The sequence below is a fragment of the Osmia lignaria genome, chromosome 6, assembly GCF_051020975.1.
Source record: "Osmia lignaria lignaria isolate PbOS001 chromosome 6, iyOsmLign1, whole genome shotgun sequence".
In the NCBI taxonomy this organism is placed as follows: domain Eukaryota; kingdom Metazoa; phylum Arthropoda; class Insecta; order Hymenoptera; family Megachilidae; genus Osmia; species Osmia lignaria.
Window position 1 is genome coordinate 7,015,680 of NC_135037.1, and position 22,488 is coordinate 7,038,167.

Below are 22,488 nucleotides of genomic sequence, written 5' to 3' on the forward strand. Positions count from 1 at the left end.
GTCGTTTAACTTATCCGAATCGTTTAAAATATTTGCGCGCAACGTTATCCACAAATCCTATCGTAAAGTTTCCTAGTACCACGGTTTTTCTTTAACGTCCGTTCGTATATACATATATAGCGCTACTGTTTATCCATGAAATACGTTGGATTTTAATGCTTAATGCAAAAATGCTGGGAATACATATGGAACGTTATCTTTATACCCATATTTTTCTACAATTATCTCCGCTTCTGAAATTTTACCGTGAATATTCCTTTTTTTTCAGCTAACATTTATTCGAGCGAATGAAATCAATGCATAAAATAAGCGTTCTCGCGCGGCATTGAATTTGAATAAAAATTTACTTTTTTTTCTGTTCGACAACCACTTTAGTGCTTTTTAAAATTCTAAAATGCGGTCAAATTGGGTGGTAAACACTGCGGAAATGAAATTTTTCTAAATTTGCCAGTTTTGTATTATCGAGACGAGTAATTTCCGAAACAACTCGTTCCGGTAATTATTCCAACGATTCAAAGGAAACACGTTTCAGTTAAGAAATAATTGCTATCGTCAATCTGTTATGCCATTAAGTGACTTCTATACAGAGAACACGGAATGCGGGTCTCTTATCAGCACGTTTAACGACAATGATAATGGTAGATCCTGCATGCAGGATGCATCGACTTATCTCGAATGCAACGCGATGAATAACGATAGCTCGTTAATTCTACGATTAATAAAGGCATTATCCAGGGACTTAAACGTTTCGAACCGCTTTGAATTTTATTCGAACGCTAAAATTCTTGAAAGTCTAAATACTTTTGAAACTCTTGAAATATTCATGATTCTTGAAAATGAAAAGCGTGCAACAGAGTATGCAAATTTTAAATCTTACGCGTAATTAACAAATTGCTGAGGTAAATATCATTTAAAATTTGCATATCTGTATTTTAATTAATTCGTTTTACGATGGTTTCCATTATAGATAAACGATTCGATATCTATCTCCATTTATTCGGAAACTTTTCGGCAATAATTTGATCAGCCCCTCGCCTATTCTCAAAGTAATATTCTTCTTCGTTCGATTCTCATACTACGAGCTTCCGAAAGCAATTCACCCCCCTTTTCGTTCAAGTTCATTCCTACAATCGCTTGAATGGACCCCAAGTTCTTGATCGTCTTCGAAAAATTCACTGTCCCTTGTTGGGCCAGAATTTACTACCTCTGAAGCCTAAATTATCCGTAATAAGACAGAATACCGCTCCAGAAGTTCACATATATTTTCGTGAACAATAGCCATTGTCCAAAGTTAATCCACGAGGTCGTTGCAAAAGTTGTTCTGCTTATACGATAGAATATTCCTTTAAGAAGAAACGCGATCAAAGAATCCTATTCATTAAAATTTATTTTTTTTTTTTTTTAACAGAAAATTCTAATTCTACCCATCTATGGGTGTTTTCATATTAATAAGAATTGTTTGACTTATAAAATTCAATCATCAATTTTAACGATCAATTTCATTGAGGTTACATTTTTGCAATGTACGTGATTCGAGTGTTTAATAACGTTCGACTTGAAAGTCATAACCAGCCAGGAAAGTGTTAATTTTGCCGGATCGAACGTGCACGTAAGCCAAGAAGAAAGGTTAAAGAGCACTTGCGTAATAGAACGTTCGAAACCTCTTGGCCGATGGTCCGAAGCAAAGCCGCATTGTTCTACGAAGCACGGTTACGACAACACTGCGTTTATAGGGTTATACTTCATCCTCTTTAACTTCTTTTCGTTCCTATTTCGGACTCGTTACGTCCTGTTTACCGGGTGTCACCCTGACAGAGGATGCTGTCAACCGGTTAGAAAACATCGAGCCAAAGGTCACCGAGACGGGCAACAACAACGGGGACCATTTCTCTAGAAGGCAACTCCGTTTCAACCCCTTACGTCCGATGCGACGATGAGGGACGAAAAGGGGTGACAGAACGTCGACTGGAACGTAATGAGAGCTATACGCGAGAACCATAATGCGATTACTCTCGAGGGTTTCAGCCAACTACCCCTGAACTCGTCGGATTTCTAGCTATCGTTCTCTCCCGGTATTAAACATTTGCTATTGGCCTGTGAAAAGTTGACGACCCTGCTCTTCGAACTGATTTTCCTTTTACTTTAATTTCTATAATACAGAAGAATCTCGATTATCAAAATATTGATGAAGGAAATGATTAATTAATATTCATCGATCAAAGCTGTTTGGAATGATTGCTTATGATTTATTTGATATCTCGTATGCTGCAATTGATATGCAGAATGGAACGGAAAAAAATTAGAATGAAAGCGGGTGATCGTAAAATGCGGTTAGAATGGAAGTTGGTTATTTATTGAAGGGGTTCTAATTGGATTTCTATTTAACTGTTGCGGTTCGAAGAATCGATAGAAGCATCGGAGGAATGTCCCCACGGAATCGCAGCAACGTTGAAGCTATTCGTCGATTAATTCAACCAATTCGACGGCACGTATCTGATCGTTAATGAAAATTCTATTGACCATTTTGTTCATTGAACATCTGTACGCTAGTTTGATTACGGTACATCGCATACACATTCGATAATTCCATCAGTTACGATACAACTGGGTTATACGTTTCGTTTCTCGAATAACATAGTCTTTCTGTCAATCCTAATTTACAAATTTTCCGCTTCTTTTTAATTTTCTAACTTTAATATCTTAATGTTTAATATCACTTTAATCTTCGCTTCGGATATAACCTACCGATTCGTTGTCAATGTCTCGAACACGATCAATCAAGCCGCCTTTAAACATTTTCACGGATCGATAAGGAAGCACGAGAAAGAACTGCGCAAAGTATCCAACCGATCGTACACGGCTATTCGTCGATATCGGTGAAACGAGGGTAAAAACAGCCGCGAGTATCGGAGCGTGTTATAGTTTGCGGCTCGATCAGTGTCTTTCTTCAAAGCCGGTTTGAAAGAGCGACAGGAAATGGTAAATATTTTCCGGAAAATGTATCGCGTACAGCGGATAAGATTGGACCTCTGCCAGTCGCGAATCGAGAACGTTGACCCTGTGTAACTCTTGTCCAGGGGTGGATTATGGTCTCGGCAAGTATTTCTACTTCGTCTATATATCCATTAACTTTCTGAATTTATTTCTGCAAAGGCACCTCGGTTAATTATTTCTCTACTCGAAAGGCAAATATTGAAAAGAACGAGGAGTAGGAAAATCGAAGGTACCGCATAATATTATCGTCAGAACGAGTTGGTACATTCAAGACGTTTGTTCTCGGGCGGCGAACCGGTCACGTTAATTTGGATTCCGGATCTCGTTGCATTATTCAAGAGTACACTCGTCCTGGTAATTCGCAGCTGCGTCTCGCATAATATGTCGGTACATAGACTGATAATCAAAGCTGTAACCCCAAGCTCCTTCGTCTACTCGATTGCCTGACCTGTGTTTCAATCATTTCACTTGCCATTCTATCGGAAGTCCTTGATATTTCTGATAAGACTTAACGATTCATTAACCTTCGACTCGTAAAGCTGAGAAATTGCAGCTTGCGACAATAACGTTGATGAGCGAGTGAAGGAAATTTAAAAATTTTATCACCAGAGAATACTTTTTAGGACAGCGTAAAATTTTCAAAATAAAAATTGGAAAATGACAAAAATCTTTGGTTTGAATGTTATTTTATTTTATTCTATTAACAAAAGGTTATAGAAAATAGGATACACGAAATGTCTTGATCACAATTCGTCTCTGCTCCTCCGCCAAATTCGATCGCGGATATACGAACTCAATTTCCATGGTTTCTTAGCTTCACGCGCTTCACGTGTTTCTCAGGAATATTCGCGTGCTTAGACGAGCAACGACGAATAACAGACCGGAACTTACGAAAGGCTGATTCCGTATTCATGGAAAGCATCATGAGCGTTCGTACGAAGACGACGCAGCTTGCGGCCCCGACGACGGAACAGAGTGTACAACGTTGACGTCGACGTATCGAAAAGCTCGCCGGAAAATACATTTCCTCGGTTATTGGATTTCTATTGGATTATCCAGCAAATACCGACACCGTTTCTGTCTTAATGTTGTCGCGAGAATATCCCGAGAATCCCCGGGAATCAATTCTTCTGTCTACCTCGAAACAACTGGATAACGTCGAAATCTTCTAGCTTTATGCGTTACAAAGTAACTTAATCTTCTCGGTTTCAAAAATAGCCATATTACGTGGAAATAAAAATGAAAATAGAAAATCACAATTATTTAACAAAAGCATACACGATTCTTTTTTCATACACCTCCTCTATAGAATTTCCCATTTTCACACGCCAGTAATTTTTTATTCTCTGATCAGTGATCGTCGATCGGTGTTGACGCGTTTGTCGCGACCCGTGTCAGCCATCGATTCCATATGGTTTTGTATCGTTATGACAAGAAATTCACGGAATTTTCTGTCTCCGTATAACGTTGACTGACAGACACTGAGCCAAACGCATGGAGATTTTTTTCACATCCAATACCATCCGGATTCATCAATATTCCGAAATCTTCCGAACGAACGATTTATCAATCTTCCGATACGATACAAGATTATACTTCCTTCCTTTTTATAAAAATGATTAACGCGTGCTTTATGTATCAATTACTAATTTTCGAATATATTCTTTTAAATTTCCCCTATGTTTGTACCACTATTTATAAGCCATCCAATTTCGTGTTTCGGTGGGACCATTATGAACAGAGGGATCGGCGAGAACGTAATGCAATCAAATATATAACGCTCGATTACTAATTACCCGGCCATTAGGGCGTACGAAAGTCGATCGCACGCTTAATGATGCTGCCGGTTGACGAATTTCACGCGCAAACGGCCTCGTTTCTGCTCGTAACAGAGTTGCTGCCACGTTTCGTTTCTGGTGAAACGATGAGGCGCATTAACGAGTCCAATTTCGAACCGTTACAAACACTCTGGCAAAACTTTGTTTCACGGACGAATAAAACAAAAGAGTTTTGAGATTTTATTTTATACCTTTCTTTACTTCACAATGGAGCTCGTTAGTTTAATAAAGCGTTAATTATTCCGTAAAGTTACATAAAACTACCTGCAGCTAAGTTAATTTAAAAGTTTATAAAAATGGTTACATTACTCCGCGAGTATTAAAAAAAAAAGAAATTCAATTTCACTTCGTCGAGACAAAAATATATAAAAAACGCGTCGCTGTCACGGTGACAAACATATCAACGATGAGAAAGATTCAATTTAAACGTAACCCCTCGATTTTTAATATTTATAACCGACCTGAACCCCGACGAAATAAGTTGTAATCTTTGATTAAAAATCTCCGATTCGATTGAAACTCTCGCGCGGAACGATTCTGTGCCCCGGCAAACTATACTGACCGATCGATCTCCATCGACGCGCGATAGCTCTTGAAATTCCCCAGGAAAACGATGCGTCTCGGTAATGAGAGCAATTTCTATGCGTGCAGAGCAGACGCGACGGGAAACACTCTGGTTCTCGGGTGTGTCGAATTTTCGTCGGACCGAAGTCGAACAGAACCGCGGAAGCACGCTAACGAGTCGCATTAGTTTAATAACTCGCTGGCTGCCGGCGGAGACGGTTCTCGCGTGCTCGGCGATAAACTCGGACGCGTCCGGAGCAACGCCGTACCGCCTGCGCACTAACTATTAATCACCAGCTAGCCGGCCATTAATTACGCTGGTCCACGTTTCGTTCTTCTAGCGACGCGACGCTGCAACTCGAAGAAACTTACATCCTCGAATTTAACGGGCTACCGGCAGACAATGCGCCGAGCTTGATCCTTTCATGTTTGCTTTACCGATAGAGATTACCGCACCAGCTTTTTGGCTGACAATAGCTTGAATGTTTAATCGAGATATTAGACGGCCAGTTTGGACCTTTCAGGCCTGTTATGTTCATCAAACTTGTATACAGCGAGAATACAAATGGGAACTTTGAAGTGTAATTAAATCACTATCAGCTTTGGATACAAAAGATGATTTATAAATTTTAAATAGAAAGGAGATAGCTATCCCCAATACATTAGTTGACCCCCATGGTCCCGGAAAATTTTTACCCGCTGAGTAGTTTGGTCAGAAATCGACTTTAAAGATTTTCTTCATTTTTTCACAACGGGTTTTGACCAAGTTCCCGTTTGACGATTTTGATGCTCATGGGCTCATTTAAAGGGTATTATCGTCTAGTTTAACATATCCGGAAACTAGAATGCCGAAAGCACGATTTCGATCACTCCCCATAAAGCCCCATGTTAAAAGGGTCAACTTTGACCGTCATTTTGACCATGTTCCCATTAATCGATTTGGATAAAACTTGGTACAGATCATCTTGGCGGCCTATTTTATGGATTCCATGGGGTAAAAATTTGTCGGGACCATGGGAGTCAACTAACGTATTGGAGATAACCATCTCCTTTGTCTTCTTCTTCAACATGCCTGACTATTTATCGTTTTAATCTACTGAACAATTCTGTCCCACTATTTTCATTCCCAATCTACTAATCAATTATGATAAAATTTGGTCATTGATCATTTTGTTTTTGTTTGACCATTTACTAACCTAAACTACTACTTATCTGTACTTTATCAAGCCATCTCTGATTTATTTTACTGATTCTACAATTCTACACGACGATCAGCAACTTCATTCAGCTGACCTTACTTTAGCAAATCACTGCAGTTGCATTCTACTAACTCGGCGCACGTCTGACCATTAGTGGCCACAGTCTACTAGCTCTATCCCTGGTGGATCATCTATGTTTCTAATGTACTTCTACTAACCCCTGCTCTGTCTAACTAACAACGGTTATATTCTATCGTTATGATGTCTGACGATGTTGCTGATTATGCTTATTATGAATGTTACTTATGTAATATTCAAAGTTTGGAATTCTCGAAAGGCCGAGCACAGTAGTACAACTGTGTAAAAGTTTCCCTACCTGCTGCACTACACTTTCAACGAAACATCAAGCAGACGTTTTACTAAATTGTATCATCATCATTACAGTGTATTTATACACATTGTTATTATAATTGGTTATATTCAGAGCTTTGTGCGACCAACGCGTTATTAGTAACATTATACACAAATTGTATGGTAATTAATTTTGACCAGTATAATGTAGACAAACAGGATTCGCTTTCAAATACAATGGGTGATCATGTTATGATGAACAGTTTGAAATTTGATCGGGAATGGAATTGAAAATACACTTAAAATGGTATTCCTTTTTATTGCAAAACTTACTGTTATATTTGTATTATTATGATATTGCTATATTTTACAACTTTTATAATTTAAAACACATATAATGTTAATATTTAGTCACGCCGTCCTTGGCATCTATAATTGCCTGAATACATCTCGGCATGCTTTCCATATTTTTTCGGCAATTTTCTAACATTTCTGGGTTGTGATGCCATTCGAATATAATTTTGTCAATCAATTGTAGCTTGTTAGTTATTGTCTCTGATGCAATGCAACGCTTTAATAATTCCCATAGATTTTCTATTGGGTTCATATCTGGTGAGTTTTCAGGCCACGGTAAAACTTAAATTATTTTATTAGTTGGGCAGGCTGTTTTTGCTAGAAAGGGTTCACTTTTATGGAATACATAATAGCATCGGAAACATAAAATATGTAAGTTTTCTATCTGTTCATCTATCTGTTTCTAGAATCCATGTGTTTAATTTCTCTGATTGAAATTCAGCAAGTATCTAACTCGATTTAGAAAACAAAGCATTCTTATGGAGTCTCATAAAAATTGCATCAACAATTAGAGAGGTATGGTTCTTCCAGTTATTTCTTGGTTGCTCCGCGAGTCGGCAACTTTCCAAGGAGGATTCTCGCGTTCGGTATAATGTCTCCGCCGAATGGAAAAGTTCCGCAAAAAGTTTCACTTCACTTCTCGAGGAATTCAGCCTCTCATCTTCGTTCGTTCTTTTATCTCATCCCTCTATCCAGTTCTCTCTACTTTCTCTTAGTCTCTCCTCTCGCCCCTTGTTGGCCAGTTGTATCAACGTCTCTGCGACTGACTTTCTCGCGGACTACTTTCTTATTTTTTTTTCTCTCTTTCATCCCTCGATTCCACGGGGGAATAAAGACGAACACGAAGAGTGGAAGCGCAGGGTGAAAGTCTTTCCTCGGGAAGAATGATTTTCGAAATACCTCGGAGACTACGCGACCGAATGTTTCTATCTTCTATTTTTCTCGCGATTTCTCTTTGTTCCGTCACACTTTTGCTCCCTCCTTATCTTTCTTCGAGGGTCGTTTCACCCGATGGAATTCCAGTTTAGCCCTCGAAGGGACCTCGCAACGAGAGCTTTGTCTCGCTGACGCGGCGTCGGATAAAGCAAGAAGACCGGTCGGAATTTAAGCTCGCGATGTTGACGAGCAGCTTGAAGCGAGATTTCGATTTCGGACGCTCCTTCAATTCTGCTGTGTCCATAGAAAATGCAAATTTCTTCTCCTGTTTAATCGAGATTCACCGATAATACGAGAAGAAAGTGTCGATAATAATTAGGAGAGTGTCAAAATAAATTTAGCTTACGTTTTAAAAAATTTCCAAACTATTTCGTTTATCTATTAAACTTTCGTTTATCTGAAAGTTGAAAATAGCGTGGTTTCGACAATGCATTCAACGCGGCAGACAAGGCCGTCCAACGATCCTCGTAATAATTCATGAAAGCAACGTTGTTGGACAAAGTTCGCGGGGACAACGGTAGCAAACTGTGTCGTCAGCGTTGTACGGCGTCCGACTGGCAAAACGATGTAAAGTTGGCTGTGTCTCACGGTCCGTTGGAAAACTGGTCCATTCATCGTGCTCGTGCCGCGTGTACAGCCCGAGCCGAGCTGTGCTCCGTTCGGATCGAGACCGCTCGTAATCCTGAGAATTATTGCAGGTTAAACCCGTCACACGTGACGTTCTATAATCCACACGAACGTCACACTGTGAATTGGATATTTTTGTACGAATCGGCTAGTCTCCTGTTTTAAGAGAATTCGAAAAAATCCTAACTACGAAACGTTCTACTTTTTTTTTCTCGAATATCCCTTTGTCATTTTTAGTGTTGTTTAAATAAGTGGACTGTGAATTTAAACAGTTACAATTGAAAGTAAAATTTCCTCGTTAACCAATGGATTAGATCCATTTTGGTTGAAAATAAAATCGAAAAAATTAAACGAAACTTGAGAAATTTTTCAATCCCCATATTGAATTCGCTGTGTTTCAACGCGGAATAACAAACTTTAGTTTCAATCAACCGACGGAAGTAATCGAGACGACTAAGAGTCACAAGGAAATCGTGCTTCAGCTAGTAGCTAGTAGTTTCCATTACGGTAAGCAGAGGATCCAGCGTGTAATTCCTCTTGCTTTTCTCTCCCGTAAGAGAATCTCCAGATAAAAGTTTGCCCGATCGATCTTTCGTTGACCAAAAAAATTCCCCGATATCTCGGAACCAGTCGAACTTCCGTTCCGGGGTAGCAATCGGGAACTGTCTGCGTTTTCTTTCTTCCTTCTCTTCCAAAGTGCACCGATACGCTTTATTCGAGGAAAAACACGAAACGCGATTTGAATTTCAAAAATTCTCTGCCCCCTGTTTCTTTGTCAACCTTCCAACATATCACTGCTGACTTTTTTCTAGTCATCATAGATTTGGGCTTGAAATATTCTGTTTTATTTTTATCGAAATATTTCAAATTACACGCTCCCCTGCGCACAATAATTCGATGCTTTCGATGACGGTATTAGTTACCGAATTCATTGCGATATTTCAGATTTATCTTGGCTGGTACACCGGGCTCGAACGTAACCGTAATCCCGCAGAAACGGAGATTAACTCGCGGAAACCTCAGCCACCTTATCCTAAGCCTTTAGGATTCTCTAAGATTACGGTGAAAATAGATGTGTGGGATAACGTCGCTGATTTCTGCAATACGATATTCGCGCGCTTTCTTTTCAACTCTATTACAAGATCCAGTCCACTCAAATAAACTCCATTAAACATAATTCCCATATAACAACAACGATAACAGAATTAATTTAAAAAAAAAGAATTTGTTCCTTAATTGAAGTCGATTATTAAACCATCAGGGGATGTTTGATTCTCAGGTGCGAAAAAGGGTGTTTAATTCTTGAGGGTATGAATAATTCTTGTCGAACGAGTTCACGAAGGAAACAATCCAGAGTTCTTTACCCCCGGACCTCTTTTACTCACCGTTTAAACGACGAATGATAAAACGATGTCGTTAAGGGGGATGGTTCTTCGAGATGCTCGAAAGAAGTCGCTAAAAGAAACGGGCTGTGTTTCCGTCGAGAGTGCCGATTACTTATCGCTACTTCAACAGATCCAGGAAACAGCTGTACACCGTCAGAACAATGTAAAAATGAATCGTGGAGGATAGAAGCGACTTATACCATCCGATAAATGGATTAACTGGCTACAGCTGGAACAGCGTCGCTGAGATAAGTTTAAGATTCTTCAGGGGGTAGGAAAATACTGATAGCACGTTTTTGGTAATTACCATGTGCTTTTTCTTTGTCACAAACTTCAAGAGTTCCAAGGCTATTTGGAAGATTCTAGTTTCACGCTGGTTCAAGCTTTGAATTACCATCATTAGAGTCTACAGATGTTCGTCGGTTATTTTCTTGCTCGCTGTTCGTTCCTGTTTGCACGGTTCGGCCGTTTCAGCGAAACGGTGTCGAGGGCGAAAGCCGGTAAATCTTGATACAAGTCGTGTTTCAACGCGACAGATAACGTTCGAAGGAACGTTAAAGGTTGCTGAAGAGATGAGAAGATCAAAGTTCGAATATTTAAGCACGCCTCGGTGTTTTCGTCAGCTTTGTGCATCGGAATAGTGGAGTATAGCTGGAAGGTATCCATCGAAGGGCAAACTTTGGTTGAAAGTTGCAGAGAAAAGCGTGAATGAAGGGGAAATTTTTGTTAAGAAAATGGTCTCTCAGGCGATTACTAAAATAACCTCGATTTTAATAAAAAACTCGTGTTGTCGATTTCTTCGAGAATAAAAAGAAGGTCTAGAAATAAGATCCTTTTGAAAGGGGGAGAGCCTCGGGCAGAGGACGCGTACTAGTTCGTTTAGCTATTCAAGCTGGTTCGAAATGATCCTTGGGTTGTGTACTCGCTGTAGGCATCGGTATGCACGGTTAAAGGAGGCTGAATAACATTTCTGACCCAATGCCAGCAGGTGTTTTAGGGAACGAGTGATTCGAGCTGGTAGTTTGCCCGAAATTAGCACCCGACACGATGAATAAGCTTCATAGCTGATGGGAAAGCCGATGAAAGCAACGACATTCCGATTACTCTGCCCTCGTCCGTCACTGTCGCAGCCCCTGGTGAACGGTTTTTAGATAGCGACAGCCCTGCAGGAACGTCCTCCATTATGCTGGACATAGCTATTTTTCAACCGCGAAAGTACCATGCTTCGCCGAATTCTCTTACACGGATACCGATTAATGTCACCCTCCTTCTTAATTAATTATGCTAATCAATGAAGCGTAGACGAAACGCTGCTTTTATTGCCATCTGAATTCATGGATTTGTAAGCAAAATAGAATTTCTAGAAAATTTAGACGCTAAAAGGTCTACAACTTGCACTCGACTCGTGTCTTTATTTAGAAAATGCTTCGAGACAAATGAAATTTGTTTGGAAAATCTTATTTTCATTCGATGGATGAATGGTTTGTTTCGAGCGTGCCCCTTTTGTTCACTGCTCGATCGGATTTGCGAACAGACAAACCGACCTCTTTAATCGAACCAGTAGTAAAGCTCGCAGTAGTTCCGACCAGTGAAAGCTACTTTCTTTTACTATCTACTTAGAATATAACCCATTGTTGTAATTTCTTGTAATGGGGAGGAGGCGGATGGCTTGGTAGATCTATTAATAATCCACGACACTTTGTAACTTATCTCTATCTCTTCCACATATCTACAAATTGCTCACGGACTATTACACGTGTTTGCTCTTTGCTGGTCGCCGAGAGAGAGAGAGCCGGTGCGCAAGGTGTGGCTCATTAACACGCAGCGTTCTGAATCTTGCATGACTTGTTAGCGCGCGATATTTGACTATCCATAACACCCATCAATTGAGTATACTAATTCTAACTTAAAAGCGTAAACAATAGAAAACATTGTAAATTTATTGTATATTAATATTCTCTGAAACACCTGAAACAATAGAACATACACGTAAACGAAATTAATCAGAATGTTGATACTAGAAACATACATCCACCTTAGTGAAATTGACAAAGTGAGCCTTATCCTACATAATTACCTAATTTACAATTTCTATCAGGGTTCACTATCTAAATAATATCATCACAAGGTAACACGCTCTAAATAATATTTGGTAATACATCTACTAATATTTATAACATTAACAATTAAAAATTGCTAAACACTGTTTTCTATTTCGATTAAAATACACATGTATAGATTTAAACACACACAATCATCGAGTCCTTGACACGGTCCTACCTGCGGCCTCGCTCAAGTTTGGGAGCATCGATCAGCAATTAGTAAACGAGTTTGCTCTGGCTCTCGAATCGCAAGTGAACTCGAGGAATCTGCCATTTGGGATAGGATGGACTCTCCTCATGCAAATGGTCGGTGTCGAACGTATTACGAAACACTCGATCTGGTCACTTTACGAAAAAGACACAATGCGTATACGAAATTCTAAACTGTAACGTCTGTATGAAAAATAGAAAACACTTGCGTCGATCGTTGCTTAAGAATACAGAATATGTTTCGAATAAAAATTAATAATACGGCTGTAAGATCGTTCCGTGTCACTGATAGAATATACCTACCGAAGAGCACTTGTCCTTCGTCCGCAAAGAAAAGCAGGATCAGCATCTTCTAAGTATACCGACATAAATAGGCTCCATTTTCATCGGCAATTCCGCCACCGTCGCGAAACGATATTTAACGAACCACTCTCCTCTGACCCATACGACGTGATTGATTGCAGGTGCTATATTCACTCATGACCAAAAGGATAGCAGTACAGAGCTGGCCTTCAAGTATGCCGTGTACAAAATCAACAAGGACAGGACCATCCTGCCGAAAACCACGCTGGAGTACGATATACAATACGTGCCGAAAGATGACTCGTTTCACGCGTCGAAAAAAGGTGAGTACCTACTAAAATGTACCTACAACTATATATCTCTTATCCCGGCTTTCATGATAAATTTCCTTTGTCACGAACACCTGGGAAGAAGAAAATTGAATATCGACCAGCGTGTTGACGTTCCAGCTATTTTTCGTTGCCTTTGTGCCTTGCCGTTTAAGATGGTCGAAATTCCGACGAGGAGGACAGGAATGGATAATGAGGTTATCGTGGAAATTGTTTCGCAGCATCGAGCTGCCTGGTGGAAAATATATTTTCGTGTCGTTGTGTCAGGCAGGAACGTAACAGGTTTAGCGGTGGCATCGTTATTAAAGTAGCGCCTTCATTATCCGTTCCTTTATCAGCTGTCAAATTTTATTTGCATTTTTTTACACCGTAAACCAACCGATAATGAAATTCTTTTTCTGCGAAAAATGTTTGATAGCGTTTCGTGGATCCTTCGATCGTTGCTTTCTATTTCACATAATCCTTTCATTTACGAGTTTCTTATCATTTCCTTAGCCTGTGAAGTGTGAGACGAAGGGGTTGGTGATAAAGACGAGGCTCGAGATACGGTTTAACAAAATGCTTGTAACCTCCTCGAGGAGGGCCGAATGCGCTCGGTTCTTCGGGGTGTTCGTCTAACTATACTGCAGCTGGGTTGTATGCATGTAAATGCGCCCACTCGTGACCGAGATGAAGCTTCCAACACCGTTTGTTTCACATAAAGCGTTATCTGCCACCCGACCGTGGGGACGTTTTTACGTTTTTACGGTTATATGCATACGTGGCGGATAAACGAGGGTCGGTTATCGGACCTTTTGTCGATACTGTTATACCGGCACGATTCGAAAGGTGACTGCTTTGAAGAAACACTCGAATGCTATAGATTATTCGTAACGAAATGAATAATGTTGGCAACTCTCGTTTGAATTTTATATATCGGAGTTTGAATGCCCCTCGGTGTTAAGTAATTCCACGATCGAGAGACTGTAAAACTTTGACGATAGAGAGGGATTTGGTAGTTGAACTGACATGACCATCGAGATCTGAAGGGTGCATCGTACGAAAAAGCGAAATACGTGGCTCTTGCTGCGAAAGAAAGCGGAACTTTGTGGAACGTCACGTCGTGTCACGTGTTCGAGAGCACCTCTTGAGCTCTCTGTTCTCTATTCGGCTTGCGCGAATAATGCCTCCCTTCTCGATCTTCGATCTCTCGCACGAAGCTCTCTCGACCGTGAACGTGTATATTTGCCAATTCTTTCCGGGTAAATCGTGCACCATTTCGGTCCACTTGCTTACATTTATCGTTGCGATTCTTCTGAAGCAAGGTGCATTCGAAAGGTGAATATTCAACTGGTAGAATAATCAACATCTTTTATCAAATGAAATTTATTCTTTTATCATATCAAAATTATTCTTTTTATTATTCATTCGTTATGGAAAGAATATTCCATGAAAGGATGTTCACAGCCAGACCGGTACGAAATCCTCAAATAATAGAGCCTACAGGGAGTCTCAAACGTTTAGAGGGAGAGATTAACCCGAGCGTATCCGGTGATCGTATTTCAGAGCTGGGTCAACGAGATTCGTGCTACCGCTGCTCTTTTCGCGATTTAAGCTTCGCCCGAGGCAACATCTGCTGTTCTATCGCATCTAGAATCGTGCTAGCGTCACCGGTATACTCTGTTTCCTAATTTTTGCCGAGATAATTCCTTCGTTCTACCCTGAAATTCGTTGTACTTACACTATTTTACATTTGAACAGTTTGATAGAGAAAATATCATGTAAAATCAAATCAGAATGCTTTCTTATTAAACCTATGATTTTTCTTCTACTATTGTTCGAAGAGAAATTGGAAAAATAGAAAACTAGTCGAAAGGAGGATTTTCGTTTTCCAACCTCGCACAAAGTATTTTCTTTTTATCGGAAAATGTAGACTTGGAAGAACAAGTGGACAACGGTACGCTAGATCCGTCTGTCTTTTCTGATACGATCCTTTCTTTGCCTTCTGTCTGTCTAGCTGTAAACTTGACACGAAATGTAACCTTTTCTTTCATCCCTGTTTCCGACGAAGAAAATATCTTTTGCTGAACAAAAATTCCGGACAGTCGATTTTCCGAACTGCATACTTCTCTCCTGCAACGATGCAACGTAAGAAATTTTTAAAATCATACCGTTCGCTCAACAACTTTTCACATGTAATATGCATACTTTAAGGCCTTTTCGAGTCTTGGATATTCAATTGTTTCCTGTAAAGTGGAGTTCTTTTGTCGTAGTATCATTTATTTATTTCCCCTTTTACGTTTCGAAAAAATTCGAAATTTCATATTTCAAATTGTTTCAATTATTCTTTCTACAGTTTTGTTCTTTCCAAAGATCCTCGGGTAGAGCAATATTGATTTTACGACAGACAAAAGGATTATACGCACGATTATTCCGATTGAATCGAATTAATTAGCGGTGTCCGAAAGGGTAAATTACGCACATCAAAGGACAATCCTGTAGCTGCACTTGCAACCTCGTTAAGGGAATTGAAAGGAGGATCAACAAGAGTTGAACACCTCTGCGAAAGTGTCTTTGTTATCCGGTTTCTGGTATTTCCCGGTGTTTCGCGGCGTTCCAATCGAACGCGTATCGTATACTATTAGTTCCCATCAATAGTATAATACCAGGATAGTAGAGCAACGATTCGTTAAGGAGATCAGCTTTATTTTCCTACACCGTGAAAGCTGATAACACCCAGTGCGCGAAGTTTTCCCCGGACATCTGTGAGTTCGTAAACAGATTCGAGCTTTGCTTCTTTCTCTTTGTTCGTTCAGCGTGAACGTGTTGAAAAGTTTGCATCGATTCGGTGATTTTATTCCTTCGAGAGGAAGTTGTCCTTGAGAAAAAGATTCACCGAGAAAAATATTTTCTTTGACTTACGTTTTTCATTTTCAAAGATCTGACTAAAAGAAAAAATTAAATATTAACAGCGAATAAGGTGTTAACGAATTGTAACTTTATTAAGAGCAACGCGATTGAAAATGAACTCCAAAGAATTCGTCCGGTTGACGAACCACAAGTCCCATGTGGTAAGGTATCACGAATTTATTGGCACTGCCTCGAAGCCGAGAAATTGGATTTTTCCTGTCGAACCGTTTTACCGAAACGATGATAGGCCAATCCATGGTGGCCATAGATCGATACCCATGCCACTTAATTGCCCGCCCCTTTTCCCGCTACCGTTAATCCTCGTCCCTTTATCTTGCTTCTTCATCTCTTCGCTGTGACCTGACGCTGTCGTGGATGATGTAATTACCTGAGGAACTTTTGACTGCAAATCTAGCGGAAGTTTATCTTCCAATCGTTGGCCTTTTAATGGTTAATTAACCGGGAACGAATGGAATAATGGGCAAGCGGACGAGAGGCGGTACGTTTAATAGAAAAGATCTCCGAGCTGGATTCTTCAGAACGAGGAAAGTTCGATCGAAGGGAAGTCGAGCGGATTATCCAACGAGCCTGTACGTTACTCGTGTAACCGAATGATAGAAGGGACGACGAAACAGAAGGAGAATTAGGGAGAAAAGAAAACACTCGAGATTTGATTACAAAAGTTTAATTAAATCCGATTGAATGTTTACAAAAAATGGCGGTTGTGAATTACAGGTACTCATGAGAACGCACCTTGTAACTGACGATGCAGTTTTTTATTTTTAATGTATGCCATTCTTCGCGTTCAACGAGCGAAATTAATTTTCTTCATCAGTGAAATGTTTCGTCGAGTGATCGGTGTAAAACACACTGAACTTCTACCCCTTTCGTCTAAACGAGACGAATTTTAAAGAGAAAAGGATCGAAGAAACACTCGAGAAGGCTGCTAAAGTTTTCGTGGCTTTTATAAAAACGAGAAAGACGACTGAACGTAATCTGTTCAAAAGGTGCGCACAGCTGTTCGCGAGGGTATTTAACGTGGAATACTCGGTAATTAAGAGTGCTTTGCAAAGTTTTCACCCCTCGGAGGGAACTGTTCTACCTTCTGCTTTAATATCGAGGCTGTTTTTAAATCTCCAACTCGAGTGAAATCGGGCATATCTTCATCCAGCGTAAATATTCCTCTTCTCCCGCGAATGTGTTTTCATGATTCTGTGGTGTTTTTTAATCGGTTACAAGTTAATTCGAAGTGAAACGCTTTTACGTGGGTGTATCGTTGCGAAAAGCTGAGCAAACATCCCCTTTACGAGAAAAATGGCCGGCTTCATGGTTTAATATTGTTTCTCGTTCGTTTGCCTGACGTTTATTATGCATGGAGATAGAATAGTATAGCATCTTTGCGATGAAGACGTTCATCGTGGTTATGAAGCTGAAGAATTCTTCTTTATTGAAGCATTCGCTCGTTAATTTGCATTTGAGAAACTTGAAAAATTTATGAAACTTTTCCAACTAATATGGTAACCTCGCTGTAATACAACAATTACAAGATTAATGACAAAATTGTAACTGTATTTAAAATAGAAATTTTTAATTATAAAGATATCCATGAAACTTTCTTGATGTATCTCCTGTATTATCTCACAACAAACTTTATTTTCATCCCCCTTTGTTCTTCGTTCCATGAATTTTTTTCTCGTTACCGTCCCCTCCCGTTCCATTCAGAATGAAGCAATACATTTTTTATTATTACCGATCGCTATCAATTCTTCACTCTTACACCGCGTCTGTCGTCGACTTTTCGTTTACCCAGACCTTTAACCGTTCTTCAACTTCTCCATTTCTTCCTCTGTCATTTCCACTTGTCCACCGCTCGAGGCAAAATCACCGACACAAAGGATACCGCTAATAGGACGGATATTAAAGAATAAACGAAATACAAGCAAAGTGGAAATGGAAACGACCGCGGGGCACGCGTTCCGAACAACCATACTTTTCCCATTTCGTTCCTTTTTTTTTTCCTCGAGTTATTAAATTGTAAATGAAGCTTTTCAGATTTCATCGAGTTTTCCGGTTGAATATCAAATTTCTCAAAAGTTATGGCTTCGGAATATAAATTTGAAACGCGAATCGTATCTGTGCCTTAATGACTCCCTCAAATGGGAATACAGTTATATCCGTGATGTTTTAACGAGCCGAGAATGTGGGTTGGTAATTAGCCCGTGCTCGTAACTCATTAACCTCGTCTGGTTGATGATATTTTCTCTCTGGCTACTGATAATCGAAGGAACGTCTAGTCGCGAGGGTTCATAAATTCCGACGTCATTGTCATAATTTATACGACGCGTAACTGGCTCCACGGGGTTGGCCTGCAGGACGGAACATTTCGTGGGGCGATGTGTCATCAGCAACTCGGGGGAAACGATGATAGATACCGGGCTCGCTTTATCTTCCGTGCTGGGAAGTCGGTCGGACGTGGTCGTAAGTAGATAAGTCCTTTATGCTTGGAACTCGTCGAGTGGCTCGAGAATCGGTCGAATTTGCTGCAAGATTGAGCAAAACGACGGAAAATTTACAACGAGGATTATTTGCTTCGATGAAAATTTTTCGTCTTTTTCACTATCTTCTCCTATCCTTTTAATTAATACGTTGAATGCCGCAGTGAAAATCGGCATTTGTTGAGGAACATATCGAAGCTCTAAATTTCGTTATTTAGTTATTTTTACAAAATTAAAATTTTTCCATTATTTCAATTTAATTTAATTTAATTTAATCTGATTTAATTAATTTAATTGTGATTTCATGTTAACATGTTAATTACATAATAATTCGGTTTTTGGTATTTGCCAAAATGATTGCAATTTGTTCTTTCGATTCGGAACGTTTCGTCTCCGCGACAAGATTGAATTCCATAGAGAGTCTTAATTGTTTTACCCGACACGTGTCTCAGCCTTTCGAAACCGCGCAGCGTAACAGCGGCACGTGGAAATTGCTGTTCCCGGTGGAACGTTTGAATCCATCAGTTCATGTCCCGTGTAATGTATTAACTTGGCGGCATAAGGACCGGTTCTCTGAGGTTTGAAAGGCTACGCAGTTGGCTAACTTGGTATCTGAGTAGTACACAGGTCTGCAGTAATAATCCTTGCTACTGGAACAAGATAACCGACACGGTGTTCGCTCGTCACGTTTCTACGTTTATGTTACTCGAAGTAGATTGAGCTAGACAAGATTCTGTTGAACATTGATACGATATTAACACTTGAGTCAATAGACCATCTTTGTTCCAATTGCAAAGTGTCCATTCATTTTTATATTAATTTTTCTATGTATACCTATTTCCTCATGCATTACATTGCCATTTGCTATATAGAAAGTAGACGGTTCAAAGCATTGAGAAATATGGGATTCCTATATCGAGATTCCCATAGCCAATAATGAGGATCGTGGAAGCAAGGATGACAGTACAGTAGGCTATGAAAGCTATGAATCTTCGATTCTCAATACCCTTCGCCCCCATATTCACCCTGATCCCTGGAAAAATATACTTAAAAAATTTTCATGGTGGAAATTCTTGACTTTGGCAAAGGAAACGACAATTCCACTTGTCCATCCCTTGATCCTATTTTCGCCCCTCTCTTTCTCCCTTTGAGTACAGATACAATCGGGGTTATAGCTATCAAGGGAATTGATATCGCATCAAAGTTTCGCGCGCGAACGCAACAACGTCGAACACAGAGAGAGAGAATAACGCCATTATCGGTAATAATCGACATTTCGCCTGTCCGTGAAACAATTTCGAATAGCCATAAAGGAAGTTTACGGCGTGAAACGACAACTGCGCTCGTGTATTCAGCTTTACCGACCCGTTAATGCCGTATTAACGTCGTTCTCTAGTCATCTACGCGTGTACGATCTTAATGGGCTGTTCTCGGTCTCGCAGATTTCTCCTTGTAATGCTACAGCGAACGAACATGCCACGAAATTTCATTTAACGATTACACGGATTTGCGAACCCCATAGAAAAGCAAGCAATTTATATCCATAACGTAGAAGTAAATTGTACACTATTTATTATTAAATTAATTAAAATAATATGAATATACCTCCACAATTATTTTACATCACACTAAACTTATACATATATTATAATTAACTATTGGATTATTTGGTCTTTTAGTTACAAACAAAAATGAATCTTGCTGTTGAGAGACATTGAGTGCACTGTAAAGAAAAGGGTCTAACTTATTGTTAGTAACCATAGTCAATGGGCATCTGGCTGTATTTAAACCTAAAGGCCTGTATAATAAACACGTTGCAGACCTAGGCCGTTAGTTTTCTTTATGGAAGTGGGCGCCAGATTTTCTGCCATGCATTTTGCAGAAAGCCTCACTTCTTAGCTCAGCCTTCGTAGAGTAAAGACGTCCTTCCTAGTTTATAATAAAAATAGTTTTTGTGATAAAATATCTTGTGTTTCATTGAATTTTAATCCCATAATCTTATATTAACAATTAATGATTGTTTAAATAAATTGAATTGATATAAAACAATAGACAAACTATGGATATCAGAATAAATGATTAATTTGATGTTTCAAACTGTACTCGTTATTAATTCAAGGTAAATTAGGTGAGCAAAGCAATGAATGAAAATCAATTTACGGTGTGTTTGCAGCGTGTCAACAGGTCAAGTATGGGGTGCAAGCGGTATTCGGTCCGTCCGATCCCATTCTGGGCCAACACATCCATAGCATTTGCGACGCACTGGACATTCCACATCTGGAAGCCAGGCTGGACCTGGACACAGAAGCGAAAGAGTTCAGCATCAATCTTTATCCCGCACAAACTTTACTCAACGCCGCTTATCAGGACATCATGGAGTTCCTCAATTGGACCAAGGTCGCCATTATCTACGAAGACGACTACGGTGAGTGATGAAAATTAACCTAGACCATAAGATAAAAATAATCAAATCATTCGTTTTCCTTGTATTATAACAACTGAAAGAGCCGTTCGAAACGTTAATTAGAATTCTTGCGATGAAACTTTGTAAAATAAAGCTCGTACGATGTCTGATAGGGTGCACCTGCACCTTACACAATTCCTTTCGGTACCTTTCCATTATTCATCGTCGAAGAAGATCAAGAGCAAAGAATGGCGGAACGCGGAACGAGCAGCAAGTGGCGGAAGGAACCTTCGAGCAGTTTAAACCGCCATTTCGCGAATTAATTAGACGAAATTTCCTCCCCAGAGGACGTTTTCTTCGCTGGTACGACGAGGACGAGGACGTTTCTCATTACGAATGAATTCCATTATCTCAGTTTTTGCGACTGAAAGCCAACTACGGTTATTAATTGATATTATTTCATTACTATTTCCAAGTAATCGAGTGATACTTCCTTCTATTCGACTTTCGATTTTTATATTAAACAAAAGCTTATACATGTTCTACTTCACGGTTCACTCTCCACGCGACTATTCGCATAAAACGAGCAGAGATTATGAATATGCATCATCCTTAATGTCCATGACAAAAAGACTGTTCGACGCGATGATCTACAAGAACACTTGGCATCGCGTGCTCTTTCTCTCCTTCTCTAAATGCTTTTAATTTAGACAGTTCCGAGATTTATTTGCTTTTTTCAAAATTTACCGAACACGGCTATAAATTCTAAGGCAACCGTGTTTCTTATTTTTCTTTTTTCAACAGTTTTCACCCATAATTCAGAATTACCCTGAACAACTATCATAAATATCTACTGATACAGCAAAGTTAATTCGATGCACGATGAAAATTTCTCCGCCGAAGAAATACGAAGAAAATATAATAAGTGCAGTATTTCAGCTGGGAGTGCATTAGCTCGCGTTCGAGGCTCGTAACAAACGGCTCCTCACTCCCTGTTTATCAAACGAATTTTCAACGATCCTAATAATGCTTTAATGGGACACCGCCCAACGTTAAGCCTTGTTACTCATGCCAACGTGTCCCATCGAGCCGCGGAGTTTCCGGGGATCGGAAGCTAAACTTCACAAAACGGCTCGTTGAAAATTTCAATTCACTTATTTTCACTTGCCGCGTATTAATTTCATGCCTGTAATTAACTTTTTTGGTGCTAAATCTCTCCTACTGTCTCATCGCCAAATATTTCAAGCGACATTGTATTTGAAAACATGTCGATACTTATTAAATTTTTAGTGTGCCAATTACTTAGTTCCCTTAAAAGTTCCACCACTTTTCGTGCAACCATTTGACGAAAGGTTCGTTAAAAAATTTCAACGTTTGGAGCTGAACAAGTTCTTTGCTCGACGAGCCGCGTAACTCCCTTGATCCCAGGGGCAATGGACTTGCAATGAACAGTAAGGACTTCAAGTTGGCGAAACTACCGAAAGTTACTCGAATTCCTCTGATTCCAG

The 22,488-nt window shown here is 39.7% G+C and overlaps 1 protein-coding gene across 6 annotated transcripts in view; it reads left to right on the forward strand.

Moving 5' to 3' along the window:
- Nucleotides 1-22,488, forward strand: part of LOC117601308 (glutamate receptor ionotropic, kainate 2) — a 75,467-nt gene that overhangs the window by 13,510 nt on the left and 39,469 nt on the right. For all 6 annotated transcript variants that reach the window (XR_004580636.2, XR_004580637.2, XM_034317920.2 and 3 more), the window contains exons 3-4: nt 13,025-13,186; nt 20,750-21,001. Coding sequence is in view for 4 of the 6 variants with exons in the window: in XM_034317920.2 (XP_034173811.2) it covers nt 13,025-13,186; nt 20,750-21,001 (414 nt within the window). In the remaining 2 variants the exon portion in view is untranslated. The remainder of the gene's footprint in view (nt 1-13,024; nt 13,187-20,749; nt 21,002-22,488) is intronic.